The following is a 19,246-nucleotide window of genomic DNA, read 5'->3' as shown; positions in this document are numbered from 1 at the left end:
TTTTCAAAAAGTTAAATAATATACAACTGTTTTAAATGATGAGCAGTTCTCATGATTAAAACTAAACTTAACATGCAGAAACTGAGTTCGTTTTTGGGCATCGTGCTTACATGGTGCATATTCTACATATTCTAGATTAAAACACTGAAACCGTCGCCATGTACTACAGTATAACAGTGTTAGAAATCTAGAAACAGAATATAAAGACTGGGAGGAACTGGGTGTATTAACACTAGATTCATCATTTCAGCACACACAGAGGGACATGGACAACTCTAGTATTCAGGACAAGACAAGTTGTGTAATCGGCTGAAGAGCAACAACATGAGGTTGCATTAGTGTGGAAGAGTGTTAGGACCAGGCGAGATGGGACAACAATGAGAGGAGGAAGATTTTTTTTAAATTTTGGATTTCAAGAATAAAGTTGAAGTTTCAACTGTAGTGTCAGCCAAGAGAAAACATAAATCAGAGGAGAAAGATTTTTGAGAATAAAGTTGAAATGTCGAGAATAAAGGTTAAATACCATTTTGACTTCATCCTCAATGTTGGTCTTTAACTTAGATCTTTAGATTTTATCTTTTTGACTTATTTTTAGATGTTTCAACTTTATCCCAGACGTTTTGACTCTGTTCTCAATGTTTTAACTTTATATTCAAAGTTTCTAAAAAATAAATACAAGGAGAAAGATTTTGAGAATTAAGTTGGAATGTTGAGAAACGTTAATCCTCATTTCAACTTTATTCGCAAGATTCCAACCTTATATTTAACGTTTCTAAAAAGTAAATCAGAGGGGAAAAAAAGTGAGAATAAAGTTGAAATGTTGAGAACAAAGTTTAAATACCATTTCAACTTTATCCTCAACGTTTCAACTTTATCCTTTTTGGAATTTATCTTCACAATTCAACTTTATATTCGACGTTTCGATTTTATCATAGATATTCAACTTTATCCTCGATGTTTCAACATTATTCTCCATGTTTTCACTTTGTATTCAATGTTTCCACTGCATTCTCCATGCTTTGACTTTATCTTAGACATTTAAACTTTATACTATATACTTTATACTTCTGACTTTATTCTGGGGAGTTCGACTTTATTCTCAATGTCTGGACTTTATATTCAACATTTCAACTTTATTCTCCACATTTTGACTTCATTCTGGGCATTCTGACTTTATACTTAGCATTTTGATTACATTCTCAATATTTTGACTTTCCTCCTCTCATTCCTTTTCCTTCTGCCTGGCCCTGATACACTTACTATGATAAAGATTTAACAATAAATAGATTATGTTTTAGATAATGTGTATAGATGTTGGACAGGTGTTACTTTGGTTGACAACACACAAGTATTGTGTTTAAAAAAAAGATATTCAGATAAAGGCACACATCTATTGAGAAGGTGTAATAAGGCAAAGAACAGTCAGTCTTCAACCAGTGAGTGGTGAAATCCACTTGGCTCTTAAAATATATATATAAAAAAATTACAGAATTTAAAAAGAACAACTAAATACAACAGGCTTGGACGCCAGTGACAACAAAAAACACGACAACAAACTATTAAAACTTGTTTCTGCATATACATGACAAAGTACTGTTTGGTTAATACAGAAAAGTGGCTCAGCTCTTTGAAAACCTGCTAAAAGCTTCTCTACACATGACGAGGGTCAGCTCACGGCGGCTGGATGATCATGCATACATAAGGACAGCTGCAGTCAGTGGAGGAGGAGCACAGCGGCTCGGTTTGTTCTAGCTGTGGTAGAGACGGATGCGCTGGGATATGGCGCTACGACAGAGAGGGCAGTTCTGCAGAGCTTCGCTGCAGACCTGACAACAGCAGACATGACCACAGGGAAGGAAGATGACCTGAGACTGGAGACAGAGACACGAAGACGGGACACAGTCAGTCATCTGGACGAGTGTGCCAAGGTTTTACATTTGCTATGTACAAATACTTTGTTACTGTACTTAAGTAGCATTTTCAGGTATTTGTACTCTACTTGAGTATTTCTATTTGTGACAACTTTTTACTTTTGAACATAAATATCTGTACTTTCTACTCTTTAGCCTCATTACTTTAGGGTTAACACATTTGAGATTTTTCACCCTAAACTGAGGTGGCAATAACACAGAATTCAACAGTTCTTCAGTGTATCCATCACTTCATAACATGCACAACAGACACAATCAAATGAAAATGAGGAAAAAGACGTAACAAGAGGACAACAACATATAAAGACAAAAAAGACATAAGACGAAACACAAAGTAACAACACATAACAAGATGAAAAAGACAACGTCTAAAACATAACACAACAAAAATGACATCATCAGATGAAATAAAAAAAAAGAAAAACTGCAGCAAGACAAAAACAATGAAACAATATCAACGAAAACGACATAAAAGATGTAACAGGACAAAAATGATGTAGCAAGACAAAATCAACGTAAAAGACCTAACGAGACAAAGTCGATGTTAAAAACATAACAAGACATAAAAGATATAACAAGATGCAACAAGATGAAAACAATGAAACAACACCAAAACCATGTAGAAAACATATAATAGTTTAACAAGATTAAAAGGCATAAAAAGACAAAAGTGATGTAACAAGATATAATAGGACAAAAATGATACGAGATGAAAATGGAGTAACAAAACAATAACAACATAACAAGAGGAAAACAATGAAACAATATGAAAGCAACGTAAAAGACAGAAGATGAAAAAAATGTAACGAGACAAAAACAATGAAACAATACAAAAATAACGTCAAAGACATAACAAGATGACAATGATGTAGCAAGACAAAAAAGATAACGATGAAAACGACATCAAAGACGAAAGAACAAGACAAAAAAGATGAGAAGGAAAATGACCTAACAAGGTGTAATGAGACGAAAACAACGTAAGACAAAAAAGATCTAACAAGACAAAAACAACAAAACAAGACGCAACAAGACGAAAAACACAAAACAATGTAACAAGACGAAAAAGACATAACAAGTCATAACAGACAGAGAAGGAGACTCAATTGCAAAGAAAAGGTGGGGTTCAGTTAAAATATGTGTACTTTTGTCACCTCTGACATTTAACTACTGTCTGGTTTTGTTGAGGGTTTTTCTTACCCCGGTCTCCATGCAGACCACACACTCTGAGCTCCCTGGTCCCTCCACAGGGCTCGGGGCTGAGGGGGTGACGGGGGTCCCTGGGGTGGCTGGCGGGCTGGGCATCTGAAAGGGCGTGGCGTTGGGAAGCAATGGAGGGGAAGGGGTCGGAGCTGAGGGGGCGACCTCTGGCTCCTCGTCCTGCTGCACAGCCTTACACACTCCTGGTAGAGGAGGAGATCATCAGTGGACAGCAAACACTTCCCATGATTTTCAATGTCCTTTTTTAATTCCTGATCCTTCATCCTAGAAAAATATGTTTCTACTATCTAAACATGATTCTATCTGTAAAATTTGCCAGTATAGTTTCTTTGAGAATTTAACAAAGACTGTATGTCTGCAGAACACAGAAAAGTAGAATATGTGTGATGTACCTTCAGGTTGGTGATCCCGAGCCCATTTCAAAAGAGCTTTCTGGATTCCTACCTCATTAATGCCAAGCTGAAACAAGAACAATGAACAATGATGATTATTCTGCACATTCATTTATAGATTAACCTGTATTCTAATTTGTTTGGTCTCTTGAGGGGAGCACAAGTTGTAAACAACACTGACATATCATCACCTTTAAAGCTGAAATAACAAAACCTGCTCACAAACAGCCTTCAATTAACCCATCAGGCAAATATGAAGCAACACTGACATTCATTTGGAGACCTGTTTGTGTCCACTTGGGTGACACAAGTCCAATAATTCACTCTTCTTTTAGCTCTGTTTTTGGTCTCCACTAAAGTAAAGTTTCTGGCTCTTTAGCGTTTACAGGTCTCCAGACTGTACAGATGATGGTGCAGCAACACCACTTCTGTATGAGCGAGTGGTGAGTTAGTTTGTTTGTGACTGACAGGTATGTGTTGGTCATGATGTTGCAGACAGACCTTCTTGAGGTCAGAGGAGGTCATGTGGCGAAGGGCCTCGGTGGAGACTCGGTGATGAGCCAGGATGGGCAGGTAGTGCTGAGCTGACAGTTTGCACAGCAGGTTGACAAGCTCTTTCTCCACACCCGCTTCCTGCAGTGAGATTACAGGGATTAAAAATATTCTGACTGAATTTTTTTTCAGGCCAAGTCAGATCCCCCATCAACAACTGGTGAAAGCAACTTACAGAGACACCCCCACCTACATTAATTTAAACACTCAAGAGCAACAAACAAAACAGCTTTTCTGTTGCTTGTTTGCTTTGACATCATGCTCCTTCATTCTTCCCCCTTACAAGTGGATCAATAAGCCAGACAGTGACCAGACACTGCTAACACTGAATTACCAGGTAGCATTAGGCTTGATGTTGTCTGTAAATAGCAAAACCTGTCAATAGATGACTGTTGATCTAAGCAGGGCTGAGATGTAGTCAGACACGACAGTCTGATGCTGTTGTACTGTAACGTTATTACTGAGGTCCAGCAGCCTCACACTCAAGGTAAGGCGTGACATTTACTGTTTTCTGGAGGTTCAGACGTTCTCACTACTCTCTTTTAGGGAGGAGGAAGGATGAGGAGCCAGACATCATGATAGATTTGTAAGTTTATTTGGTTTACAACCTGCCACTGGGCACTTTTTCCACCATTTTCACCTACCTCTCCAATTACATGAAACTGTGAATTTTCCCCCAGAAGGGGGTGTGGCCTTGCCTCTGATGTACAGTTTAAGAAGAGCACAGTGTGTTTGTGTGTGTCCTCCCTGCTCTGTACTGTACCTGCATGCGCAGTGACAGGGGCTTGGCATCCAACAGCCTCTGGTACTGGATCATCCAGTAGTTCTGCTGGTTGGACTCAGACTTCAGCTCTATCTCCTCCTGAAAAACACAAAGTGATCGCTGCTCTCATTTAACCACTCAATGAGAAGGGGAGAACAGACTGAACGCTTCAGTTCAAATAACCACTGAATGATGTGTGTAAAAGACTGAACAGGCAAATGTGAGCAACCTCTGCCTTCAGCAACGTTCTGACATTAACATTGAAGGGCAACGCTTCAATTTCCAGGTTCCATAATTTCATGGTAAATAGGTGGTAATTACCAAGTAATATATTTGAAATTACTAAGAAATTACATCCAAATTTCATTTCCTTTCATTAGTATGTGATGATTAGCAAGTACTTTTTTTCATGTAGTTGTTGGTAATTATAAAGCAACGGATTTGAATTCTCTAGGAATTTACCTGAAAATTACCCTCAAATTTCATATAAAGTCTGTGATCATTCGCAGGTGTTCTTCACATGCAAGAAGGTGGTAATTATCATTTCACATATTTGAACTTTCTTTGAAATGAACTGCAAATTTGCACCAAATTTCATGGTGAATATATGATAATTAGCAAGTATTATAACTGAAATTTCTTAGAAAGTATCCCAATTTATTGAGAATTATCACAACATTATGTAATAATTATATTACACTATTTCCAAATAAGCAAATGGTGATTACCACCTACTTGCAAAAAAAGAACACTTGCAAATTATCAGACACTTACTATGAAATTTGGGGGTAATTTGTGAGTAATTTCTAAGAAATTTCAAATATATATGTGGTAATTACCATTTATTTACCATGGAATTGAAGTGTTACCCATGTAAGAGAGGAAGGCGTTCTGTTCTTACCAGAACGTGCCGCAGCTCCTGCTCTCTCTGTTCTCTCTGCTTCAGCAGCTGCTGCAACAGATCACTGAGGGCTGTGCGCTGATCCACCAGAATCTCCTGCACACACACAGATACACACACACACACACACACACACACACACACACACACACACACACACACACACACACACACACACCATCCCGTCAGGTACAGTGACAATACACACTCATCAGTAACTACTGAAAGAATAAAAATAACACTGGCTCCTGGCTCTGATATGATTAATATAATAATTATCATCATGTATGTCATATCCCTTCAATCATGGTTATGTTCCTGAGCATCCCCCTACAATGATAAACTGTTGCCATGGAGCAATGACATGAAAACAGCCAAAAGAAATTATATCATAATCAACAGGAAGCAGAAAAAAAAATCAAGTGAATGTGGGAAGGCAAAGAAAGAAGGTGGTGACACCCACCTGCAGGTTCTCAGCATCCAGACTGCGTCTTTTAATCTCCAATTTAGTCAGCTGCATTAATTCACCCTCTATGAGCTTGATCTGGGGACAGTGAAGAGTAAACATGAAGCTAGCAAGGAGAAGGGACATGCTGTCCAACACAAAGTCAGGATGAAATGATGTTCTATCTGTGGGTTATATTAATCAGGGTTTCTGGTACCACTAGGATCCAAATGAATGGATGGATGAATAAAAATGAATTAGCCATGGGAGAGCTGCAGTTGATAGAACAACAAAACAGATAAAAGAAATGACAATAATGGACAGTATCCACAGTATTTATTGTCATCTTTACCTGCGTAATTTTCTCTCTACTACAGCCAGCATGAAAAGCAAATATCTTACCTCTAACGTCTGTAAATGAGCTCACACCTACACTAACCTGCTTCCAGATCCCTTAAATATATTTAGCAGCTCTCCAGTCTAAGGCTATTTTCACCCTTTGATGCACAGGTTATCCAAACCCCTTGTTATGCACAACATGGATCTAAAATGAGCCATACTTATTTCCCATGTTATTTCACATGTTTAAATATCTTGTTTTTGATCGACACAGAGAGAGTTTGCTGAGGTCGCTCATGGTGAGCTCCACTCTTATCAATGCCCTGAATCAAACAGAGATCAGTGACAGGTTTGACTCTAACCCCACCCTCCTCCACCCTCCCACACAGACCTGGTTGCGGATGTAGCCATGTACAGCGTCTTTCTGCAGCTGCAGGGCCTGGAAGGCTGCTTTCTGCATTTCCTCCTGCAAAAGTGCAGTACAGTAGTGTTAGATTTCTCCTCCAGGCTCTCATGACACAGGAGGCATCGACAAAAGATGCACCAAGGCACCACATACCTCCTGTAAGATTTGAGCGATGGCTTTGGATTTGTCCAAAACTTGGAGGGACAGCATTGTGTCAAACTTCCTGTCCAGATTCTCCATACTGTTAGGGGACAAGGGTAGAGAAGCCCAGTTCACAACATGTTAGAAAACCTGGTTCAGAAACAGCTCATTTTGCTGGTTCTCAAGAATGTGTGGGCGTGTCAGGTCATGTTTGATTGACAGCTACCTCAGGAGTCCCAACATGGAAGCTCAGTATTGTCCTGCTGTGGACCTCTGTAACAAAATTTATTTTAGCTCCTAAAGAAAAGGTCCACCTTGCTGCTTTTCTTGGTCATCAGACAGTGTTTTCCAACAGGAAAATGAACCCGTCATCTCTGCTCTCTTTAACCAACACCACACTCCATGGACAGAACTAGTCTTTTTACATCGCAGGACATAGAGTTGTAGGAGTTTGTGTTTGTGTCTGTTAGGTAGTTTGTGTTACTGTTTGACTTGGGTGTTTTAACATGTTTGTTCAGGTCCAAGCTATGCTGCAGATCAAGGCAGCGGTAGACCAGCAACTCTCTCGCACTGCGAGGGAAAATGTTTTTTCAGTGGAGTTTTGTGGCTGTGAAGACAGCACAGATGGCAGCTTCAGTTCACCATCAGTTAAAGACTGTCTAACAGCAAAGTAAAGTGGGAAAAATGTTCTAAATATAGAATACACTTGAACACGGTAGGTTGGGTGGTAGATTAATCACTGTTTGTGCTAAAGGAGTGATGTAACATTGTTAAGTTGGCTCAGACTCATAGAGCAGCTACAGTAGCAGGAGAAGTTTTGTTGCACCCACATAGCAACAGATTTTTTATGATTGGTTTGTGGAATTAATTACGGTATGTAATTTTTGTAATAATCGTCTGAGCACAAATAGGCCCAATTCAAACCCAATACAAGAAAGTGTACAAAAACTCATATGGCAATATTTCAAATTTGTATGAAATCTGATTCTAATACTTTTAATGGTTGCTATCATGTACAGAAGACACTAAATTCCATGGTTAGAAGACTATAGTGGATTTGGGTTTACAGAGGCTTTAACATTCATCTGATCAGCTTTGTGTGTTTGTTTGTGTGTGCACGTTGAACCTTCTGTGGGCCTCAGACACCAGGCTGCGTCTGCGAGAGTCACTGGCAGCCTGCAGGAGGCTCATAGCACAGCTTTCTGATAGCATCTTCTGCATGGCAGCTGAAACACACAGAGAGGGAGGACGGGGACAGCTTTAGAGGAAAAGAACGTGTTGGGAGGGAATGAATACAGAACAATATCAAAGCGTTGGATGAAATGAAATTAATGACCTTTTTTGCTGTACTAAGCTGTTGCTGGATGTTACAGAGATCTTAACATAGATCTTTTTTATTCAAACTCAACAGAAATCAAAAATAAAATTCACCAAAACTGTATTTTCACTGTTCCAAAAACCACCAGCTCTAGTTTGGTTGAAATAAACTCAGAGAGTTAGATGTGAACATATTCTGGCTATACACCGTTTCTCCTTACTGGTTGATGACTGGTAGAACAGAGGAAAGATAAACCCAGTGTACACTCTAAACAGAGCCTGGTCACTTTGAGCAGAGCAATAAAAAGCTTAAAAAGGATTTTAATTTTTAGAACTATGTCTCAGTAGAAATCCTTTACATACTCCTGTCAGACACTTAGAACAACAGTCTGAGTCTGTCAGTGTGGACAGACTTTGAAGATGTACAGTTGGATTATATTGCAGCAGCCTCCCTCTCCTCCCCGACTCTCCATTAGTCACTGAGACACAAAAGCACGGGGAAATATGGTACAGGTTGCAAAATCCTGAAGGTATGCTTTAAGGTCCAAGGCACCTGGCTTGCGCTCGTGTGAGTTGCAGAGTTTTGGAGATATCAGCTGTACAGATGCCTGCCTTCTCTCCAATATAATAGGACCAGAGGGCACTCAGCTTGTGCTGCTCAAAGCACAAGAAAAACACATTTGAAAAATTCAAGACCAGTGTTAATCCACAGACCTTGTTGTGAGCAGTTTCATATAAGAACTACTGTATTTCTGGTTCTGCTCATGACAAAGTCTGTGGATTATCTTGAGTAACCAGGTCATGATTTCTGGAAACAGACACTGCTGTTGTGCATTTTTTTTAGTGCTTTTAGCATCACAAGCCAAGAGAAGGCAGACATCTCTGTGACCAAAAATGAATAAACAGCATGACAGGTCCAAAGAAAAATATGATTTGGGGGTGATCTGTCCCCTTAATGAAGTGGCATGTGCTTCTTATTGTAAAAATGTAAATTAATGTGAATAGTTGGAAATAAAATTTAAATTATTGTTATAGTTCCATTAACTTTAAAGGTCAGTGGCAAAATGAAGTCGATTTTTTGGGTTCATGGTTTGAGAATAAGACAGACTCAACTCCACATACACAACAGTGCAGATTAGAGGACATGTTTACCTGCCACTTCCCTCTTCCTCAGTGAACTGGCTTCTTCCTGTGTGATGGCAGTCAGATGTTCCACACGGATCCTGAAGGGGATGCCAAAAACAACATTTTTATAGTAATGCTCCACTAACTTTGAACAGTAAGCACAGGGCCAAACAGCTGACAATAATGGTCAAATGTAAGAATATCATATAAATTCAGTTTAGACAAATAACAATCACATTCATCTGCAATTTTTGATCTTAATCTATTCATGCCATAAAGTCATGAATAGAGGACTTGAACAAAGTCAGAAATGATCATGTTCACCATCTTGGTTTAGCATGTTGGCATCATACATTTACTAATTAGTACTAGGGGTGCAATGGATCAGAAAACTCAGTTTGGATCATATCATGGTTTTGAGTAAAAATGGAAAAAGAGCTGGGATTGGGGTTAAACTGTCTTTGATCACTCTCTGTAGTCATCACATAGTAATGTTATATTAAATAGTAGTAGTAATGATAATAATGCTAATAATAATAATAATGCTAATAATAATAATAATAATAATAATAATAATAATAATAATAACAGATATCGCCGAGGTTACAACAAACTTCACAATCTTATGATCTGCTTCTATAACAACAAGCTTACCCAGATTCCCAGTTAAACCACTAAAACTGCCAAATATCATGGTCACTGAAGGAACTACTTTTTCCTGCAGTAGTTTTCTACTAGAAAGAAAGTAGTTCCTACATGAAACTGTGGATTACCACTACTGAACAAGCAAGTCATAATTTTGGAAGAGAACATTTTGAATTTTCAAATTGTATTTTTTTGTGCTTTGAGCACCATAATCCAAGTGCCATTTAGCCCCATTATATTTGAGAGAAGGTAGACATCTCAAGCTGATATCCTCAGAACTCTGCAACCAGAGGAAAAATATGTATTTATTAATTTTGGGGTGAACTATCCCTTTAACAACTGATAAATAAATATTTTGATTAATTTAATCTTCTCTGCTGTTTGCTGTTCCAGAGTTGTTTATCTATGGTGAAGTCTTGCAGACCTCCTGCATCCTGACACTGTGATTTTATTTTCCATCCCCTGAAAAGCACTTATGCATCTTACATGGAAAGTGCTCTATAAATAGGCTCAGCCTGGTAAGTGGAAACCAATTGGATAAGAGCTGCTATGCATTGGAGTGCCTCAATTCTCTTTACTGTAATAGATCTGGATGTTATAGATGAGCAGTTTGTCCACTCACCGATCTTCCTCCATGGCCTGAAGAAACTCTGCACTTTTCTTCTGCCTGGAAACAAATACACTGCAGTTACTCATCTGTGGACAATGCATGTACATCTCAGCTCCTAAAGACTTGGGACATGGAGTAAAACGTAAATAAAAACAGAATGCAATGGTTTGCAAATACAGACACAGCCCATGACATGACCAACTGTCACATCTGTGAAGGCACTATTAATGCAAAGTTTTTGGAGCAACACATGCTGCCATCCAGGCAAGGTCTTTTTCAGAGACGTCCCTGCTTATTTCAATAAGACAAAGCCAAAACACATCATGCATGTGTTCCAACAGCATGGTAAAAGAGTTCAGGTACTAGACTGACCTGCCTGCAGTCCAGACCTGTCTCCCACTGAAAATGTGTGGTGCATTATGAAGCACAAAATATGACAACAAAGACCCTGGACTGTTGAGCAGCTGAAGTCATTGCATTCTGTTTTTATTTTCACACAACTATTTTAGAACTGGGGCCGTACGACACATGCATGATTTAACACTACAGTACACTACACAGCTGGTTCCTTCAGGTGGTTCTACCTGTTTTTGTCCATCAGCATGTTGCTGATGCGGCTGCTGACGTTGTCCTCAGCCTGTCGGACTTTCTCCAGTACCAGCAGCCTCTCGGCCTCCTGGGCCCTCTGCTGCTGGCTGACGCCCTGCTCCAGACGCTCCTGCTCCTACACATCACACACATTATACACGCTAATGTAGCTGAAATCAACTCGAAACAGAGAAACCGCTTTTAAAACACAGAAAAGAAAAACTCCCCAATAGGTATAAACTTACTACTTACTTACTGGGTCACTGGAGATTAGCTGATTTTTGGTATGGTTTCATTGTAAATAGGTGGTGCAGCCTTTTCCAACAGGAAATCACCGTTATATAAGGCAAATATTGCCCTCTCCAAATCAGACAGCTCCCTCCAATGGTAACTGTCATTTTTGTGCTGGTTTTATTGTTACACCTCGAGTGAGGTGGCTGTTAAACTTCTTCACTTAATCTGTACTGTATCATAGTTATTTGAAATTATTAAATAACAGTCTCTCTGACTTCAACTGTATTCATAATAAAAGTTACTTGTCGAAATAACAGATCATGAAAAGAAGAACGTTTCTAATGAATGTATTAGGTTTGTTTGTTTTTAGTGATGAGATGATCAGCTCTGAGTTCATGTGAGTTCATCTGGCGTTGGTGTGAGTGAGCATGGTGTGTACCTGTCGGACCGAGTTGAGCATGTTCTCCTTGCGTGAGGTGTTCATGAGGAGGAGCTGGGTGTGCTCCTTCTGCTTCTCCTCCAGGTGCCGCTCGAAGGCCAACTTCTCCTGCTGTTTCTGCACCTGAGGGACAGAAGGACAAGTCAGAGTGCCTTCACACTTAGCCCTATGATGGATGTGTAGGTTGACCTCTACACTGCTGCTGTCTGCAGGCTGCCATAACCAAAGTGAAAAAAAAAATAGAAAACCCCATTTCCAAAAGTATTGTTTAAAATGTAAATAAACACATTTAAAATAATTCATTTTTAATTTGATGCCTGCAACATGTACCAAAAAGGTTGACATGAGCATGTTTATCGCTGTGATACTATATACAACTTCAGCAGCTCAACAGTTTGGGGTCTCTGTTGTCATATTTTGTGCTTCATAATGCACCACACATTTTCAATGGGAGACAGGTCTGGACTGCAGGCAGGTCAGTCTAGTACCTGAACTGTTTTACCACACTGTTGCAACATGTGCATGATGTGTTTTGGTATTGTCTTATTGAAATAAGCAGAGACATCTCTAAAAAAGATGTAATCTGGATGGCAGCACGTGTTGCTCTAAAACCTGTTTGTACCTTTCAGCATTAACAAGGCCTTGTTACCCATGATGCCATGGGCACTAACACACCCACATACCATCACAGCTGCTGTCTTTTGAAGTTAGTGCTGGTAACAATCTGGATGGTCCTTTTCCTCTTTAGCCTGGAGGACATGACGTCCTTGATTAGAGAAAACAATCTGATGTGGACTCATCAGACCACAGCTCACTTTGCGTCAGTCCATCTCAGTTACTGAGTTACTGACAACAGTTTTCCAAAGTGTTCCTGAGTCTATGTAGTATCCTTTATATCCTTTATATGATGATGTGGGTTTTTAATGCCGTTTTTAATTGCCTGAGGGGTCAAAGGTCACAGATATTAATTTCTCTGGATTCTCTGAATCTTTTAATGATATTATGGATTGTAGAAGGTGAAATCTCTCTTGCAGTTCTGTGTTGAGAAACATTGTTCTCAAAATATTTGTCCACATAGTTTTGCACAAAGTGGTGAACCTCATTCCATCCATACTTGTTACTTACTTAACCTTTCAAGGAAGTCCTTTTTATACCCAAATATGATACTGTCACCTACCTACTGTTACCAATTCAGCTGTTTACCTGTGGAATATTCTGAACAGGTGTTTTTTGAGCATTCCACAACTTCACAAGCCTTTTTTGTTGCTCCTGTTGCAACTTTTTGGAAAAATGCTGCAGGTCATGACCAAAGCCGCTGATGTGCAGGAGTTAAAATAAAAAACTGGGTATATGAAAATGAAATGTGTGTAACAGAGAGCCCGTATAGAGCGGCTGTCTAACAGTGATTGTGTCACTGGAGTCCCTCACCTTTCTCTTCTCGTAGTCACTGAATTTGTTCTGCAACAGAAAGTGAGGAAAGACAGAAGACCTCCAGTTAATACAGCAGCAGGTCACAAGGTCCATGTGAACAGCACTACACAGTCATAACACTTCTACTTTCTACCCCTGTACAGGCTTGTGTGTGTTAGTGTGCCACCTACTGTACCTGCCAGGCCTCCTCTAAACCGTCCAGACAGTCGGGCTGTTTGCTGCAGTCACTCTCCAGCACTGGCAGAAGATACTGGGATGGGGGGCAGTACTCCTCTCCCAGCTCTGAAAAACAATCCAAAAATATCCTCTTATACAGCCTGACAGATTACATGCCACTCTGTAGAAATAAAATTCCACACCCCTTCATACAATGTAAATCAAGTGTTTACAGTGTTTACACAGCAGTGACCTATACTGGCAGTGTTCATGGTGAAGAAGCATGTCTTTTAATGCAACAGGGTGTCTGTGTTGTGTGGGATGCAACAGATTGTGAATTTTGAATTTCGGATATCCAAACCTTTTCTGAATAACAGTTTAACATGGTGAAAGCCTTTATATTATTCATGGATCAAACAATTAATCTCATTCATTGTCTACACAGCCTGCAGCAGCAGAGCAGCAGCAGCTTCAGTCAGTCTGTGTCTAATCAGATCCCAACACACAATCACTGTAAAATCAGCTTTGAACAAAAGAAGATACTTATTTTATATATTATATTGAGACTGTATTTTAGACACCTAAAAAAGTTGAAGTGTATACCAGGGCTGTTACGGTAAAAAAAAGTCATAGTGATTATAAATAGTGAGAATGATAATTTTTGCATAACAATTTTAATTTTTACTGAAAAAACAAAAATCGTGATGATGTGACATTTGTTGACCTGTACCAAACAAACATGTTTTCTTTCATCTGAAGAACAAGATTTGTCGACAGGGAATCGCTGCAACACTTATTTTAATGCTGTGTTTTTAAACAAATTGCGATTTGGCTCTGGTTCTGCAGTTCTGATATTGCACTTGGCCATACTATGATTCCCATAATATTGTGATTAATTGTGCAGCCCTTGTGTAAGCTATATTTAGAATATTTTCACCACTTTACCTTGCTGACAGACTCCCTTTTCTGACAGAAAACTGTCATTGCTTAAGAAAAATGTCACTCTCAAAACCACCGGACTCCTTTGGCAAAAACAGTAATTTTACTTCATAGAACACAGGAGACGCTGGTCTATACCCGCCTCAATCTGTCAGTTTGTCTGTGTTATAGTGCAACTTCTGTGTTATAAAAGGTTAGTTGGATTCATGGAAGTCACACAATAACTAACAAGCTGACAGATCGAGGCAGCAGTAGAAACTCTTGTGTCCTATGAGGTAAAATTAATATTTTTGCAAAGGGAGTCTGGTTGGCTTATATACAGGCAGTTTCCTGACAGAAAAGTGTGTCTGACAGCAAGGTAAAGCAGAGAAAATATTTTTAATATAACACTTAAACTGATATAGATTTTTTGAGGTCACTTAAATATATTTTGCTGCTGACCCTGTCCACAGCAGTACATTGCTCAGCCTCCTTCAAACTGGGTCCTGTCAATCACCATCTACTGCAGGTAATACATTGACTATGAAGAAGTACCTCATACAACCACACTTTAAATATTCTGTACTATCCCTTTACAAGTACACATATCTATACATAAGTCATACATGGTACATAAATGTGTGTGTGTGTGTGTGTGTGTGTGTGTGTGTGTGTGTGTGTATGTAAGCAGTGAGTAAGATAAAGCCTCACCAGTGCATAGGAAGCGTTGGATGCTCTCTGTGCCCTCTGCGCACACAGACGCAGGTGGGAAGGACATCATGGCAGCATCAAGTGTAAAGCTCTGTCACAACACACATACACAGGATTTGTATAAAACAACAACTAAGTCCTGGTAAGTATTCCAGTAAGCTTGAATGGCAGGTCACACACCTCTAACGTGCGGATGTAGGCCAGAGTTTTGGGCAGCTGGACGATATTGTTGTCACTCACGTCCAGCGTGCGCAGGCTGCACAAAGAACCCACCAAGGACGGCAACTCACTGAGGTTGTTACCTGTATACATATGCAGTGATTAGAAAAACATAACTATTACCATTTGAATTGTACATGTCCTCTCACTCCTGGAAGTAAGCAGGAAGCTGTCAGCATCGTACCCTTCAGGTTGAGTGTCTGCAGAAGCCGCAGATCCCTGATGGAGTCTGGCAGGGCCTTCAAGCGGTTCTTCTCCACATTCAGAATCTGACAGGACACAAAATGAACACACACGGTTAATGAGCAGCATTCATTCACTCATTCCTGCTGTACTGGGAGTTCAGAGTGGTTTTACCTGCAGTGACGCCAGCTTCCCAATGTCCTCTGGGAGAAAGGTGAGCTTGTTGTCATGCAGATCCAAAACCTGTGGAAGCAGACACATTCAGTCAGGCTTTTCTTTGTTAGTGATGAAGAACTCAGAGGCTCAGACATCAAGGACCTCATTACAGAATGTTCCTAAGTCTGAAATCCTATTTTATCTCAGTTTAAGTTTAAGAAACATGTTGACAACATCCTAACTTAGCACAAATGACTGTACAACCAGTAGAAGAGAAGTAAAGTCGGTTCTGCCGGTCACAAAGCTCTTTATGTTTCTCCAACTCGACAATCAGTCTTTCCTCATCCATTTCTGAACAGGTTCATATTTATGTTTTTATTTTATGCTTATTTTTGGCCAGGAAAAATATAGGAAACACAAATATAATTAAAAAAAAAACAGATAGTGTGTAGGACATCATTTTATATGTGTTTAAACACTATTTTATGTGCTGCAGCAAACTTGCAGCACACAGCAAAGCTAGAACTCTACTCTATATTTGCTGCATGCTTCAAGCCTGCTGCAGCACACCTCGCCTTAAACTGCTGTGTTGGAAATACACTGTGGAGAAATACAATGTACACCAAACTAGCCACTATCATCTTCCCAAACCACTGTAATATCACTTTAAATTTCCCATCATGCCTGTGTCTAGTTGACTTTACCTTTAATGTGGCGAGAGTGCTGATGTCACATCCTCTGGGCAGCAATGACCTCAGCTCGTTGTTATGCAGGATAAGGACCTGAAGGAGAGAACAGAGGACATGTCTGACTCCTCACTGTTCAACCAGGGACACACACATACTGACAGAAATATATTCTAGAAATAGAATATAAAATAAATACACTATAACTTTATTATAAAAAAATGGAACTGTGGCCCTGTAAATACACTGAAACATGGAAAAGAAATAAACAAGTATGTTCCTGAAACTAATCATCTCCATGCTGCAATCTTACCTTCTTTTGTAGCACTCTGCAGATGGAAAAAGCACCTGAGGGAACCTGTGGTAGAACAGACCACATGTCATCATCTGCAGTACTAAAGACACACTAATTAACACAAAGTTGCTTCTACATGTGCAGCTATAATATATATGTAATGTATTTTTTGTGTTGCAGCTGAATATGGCTGCAACTAACAATTATTTTTTCATGACTGATTTAGATGAAGATCATTTTCATAACGAATTCATCATTTTTTTAAAATGCCGGAAAAAAAAGGAAAATATATGTTAAAAAATCATTAGAAATCATCACAATGTGATAAGGCCAAAGTGATATCATCAAGTTGTTTCTTTTCAGCAAATGTTTGACATTTTACTGGGAAAATGACTGAGATGATTAGTCAATTGCCAAAATAGTTGGCAATTAATTTTCTTTAGATGGACTAATCAACTAAGCAATTAACTGGCTCATTTTTTCAGCTCTGGTTAACAATAATTAAAGTCTGTAAGTCAACATTCACACAAAAGAACGATCAGATTCTGCTCCTTTTTCAGTGTTTTGTCATTTTAATTCAGTCTGCAGTGGGGTACTGCAGCGCACACCAGTATTAATACTGGTGGGTTCAGCTGCGTCAGTCTGAGTGGGACAATGTCTGTCAGTCAAACCTCCCTGCTTTGCTGCGAGACAAATTTTAGGCAGGACAACAAAGACTGAACTGAACTGAGGTATTGAATAAGCACATCATTTGTACTTTTGATGCAATAATTAAAAGACATTTTCTCATTTTAAACATGTCTTATCAAAAAAAGTATCCAAGTATCAACACTTCTGACAGAATTACTGCAAACACCACAAAGTAAAGTTCTTAAAAACTACGACTCCCTCCTCAATGATTCTGGGAAAATAATTGATACATTGTGATTTACAGTTTACAGAGTATTTCTGAAGCTTGAGGAGACCATGCTAGTTTTTTCCCTCTGCTTCCAGTCTTTAATAGGGACAGTTCACCCCAAAATCCAAAATACATATTTTCCCCTGACCTGTGGTGCTATTTATTATTTAGATTTCATTGGTGTGAAATGCAAAATTTGGAAATATTGGCTGAAAAGATTTCTCCAATATAATGGGAATAGACTGCACCCAGCTTGTGGTGCTCAAAGCACCAAAAAAAAAAATTCATTTCAAAAATCGTAATTTCCATATCATGTAGTTTTTGGCGCTTTGTGCACCACAAGCCCTTTGCCATTTAGTTCCATTATACTAGAGAGAAGGTAGATATCTTCAAAACAGGCCAGGGGAAAATATGTATTTTTGACTTTGGCATGGATTGTCCCTTTAAGCTAAGCTAGGCTGGCCACTTCCTGACTTCAACTCTGTGCTAACACACAGACATGAGGCTGATATCAATCCTTCCATCTCACTCTCAGATATGAATAAAATCCCAAAATGTTGATTCATTCCTTGAAGGGAACTTAATAGTGCCTTTGGCTGAACTCTAAAACACAGTGATTTTCAAACATTTGACAAGTACGTGTCACGGCTCATCATCAGTGAAGCTTGCCTCACACCTTTTGACAGTAACACACTGACCTCTGAAAGCTCACAGGCTGAGATGTCCAGGATGTCATCAGCTCCTGCCTCCTTCGACTGAACAACAAGGACAACAGTTATTGGGGTTGTTCAAATATTCACTTCTTTAGACAGCAATGACACATGATGTTATGCTAACGAGGTGATGCAACTTTGAGACATTAAAAAACAGGGTCACAGCTGCGGGTTGTGTCAGTATTGCCATGCACGCTGTTGACGCAACCCTCAGCACCAGCATCAGGGTTTTCCTATAGCTTCGATATAAACACACCAGTCTTACCCGGCACAGCTGATATTCCAGTCTCTTCTGCGAGTCCTCGCTGGGTTTCCTCTTTCTGAAGAACAGAGGCATCCTGAGTCCTGAGTCCTGCTGTCTCTCTGCCTGCTGGGTTTCCTTCCTGGCCCTTCACAAGAACCAGAGCTGCTCCAGAGGACTGATGGACCGGCTGGAAAACACTGGCGACACTGCTTGCACACTGAAAAGGAAGACAATGGTGATATCAGGGACCAATCAGATTAAGTAATATGAGCTGGACATGTGATGGCTATTTGAAAGTTTTACAAAACATTATAAGATTAATCAAAACTATAAATGTGGGCATCAGATCTGTATGGAACTGATCAAGGACACTGTAAAAATGAAAAAGTTGAGAAAATTTTGAGGCAACTTACTGCAATAGATTTTTGAGCCCAACTCAAGCTCTTAAAGGATGTAATTTATTTACTGTAATAAATTATACATGAACACTGTGTGTCATCAGAGATTAAGGAAGCATGTTAAGTTGAAATACATGCTTCACTTGACATGAACATTGTAGCAGCAGCGTCCTCCTTAGTCATTTCCATTTC

At 39.4% G+C, this 19,246-nt stretch overlaps 1 protein-coding gene across 1 annotated transcript; it reads right to left on the bottom strand.

The window, feature by feature from the left end:
- Positions 1 to 378: 378 nt before the first annotated feature.
- lrsam1 (leucine rich repeat and sterile alpha motif containing 1) lies at positions 379 to 18,775 on the bottom strand. The gene is made up of 24 exons (XM_084746039.1): positions 18,678 to 18,775; positions 18,398 to 18,454; positions 16,820 to 16,864; positions 16,525 to 16,602; positions 15,839 to 15,907; positions 15,666 to 15,750; positions 15,443 to 15,564; positions 15,263 to 15,353; positions 13,653 to 13,759; positions 13,475 to 13,504; positions 12,047 to 12,169; positions 11,370 to 11,509; positions 10,798 to 10,842; positions 9,558 to 9,628; positions 8,215 to 8,314; positions 7,101 to 7,188; positions 6,933 to 7,007; positions 6,221 to 6,301; positions 5,758 to 5,853; positions 4,857 to 4,955; positions 4,043 to 4,174; positions 3,542 to 3,608; positions 3,129 to 3,331; positions 379 to 1,871 (listed from the first exon to the last, which is right to left on the bottom strand). Exons 1-24 carry the CDS (start codon positions 18,747 to 18,749, stop codon positions 1,749 to 1,751), a joined length of 2,199 nt encoding a protein of 732 aa, XP_084602165.1. The 5' UTR covers positions 18,750 to 18,775; the 3' UTR covers positions 379 to 1,748.
- Positions 18,776 to 19,246: the final 471 nt, after the last annotated feature.

Source organism: Lutjanus erythropterus, chromosome 20 (genome assembly GCF_056507025.1).
Source record: "Lutjanus erythropterus isolate fLutEry1 chromosome 20, fLutEry1.hap2, whole genome shotgun sequence".
NCBI lineage: Eukaryota > Metazoa > Chordata > Actinopteri > Lutjaniformes > Lutjanidae > Lutjanus > Lutjanus erythropterus.
The sequence above is the reverse complement of the archived record's forward strand: the minus strand, read 5'-3'. Positions and strand labels throughout refer to the sequence as shown.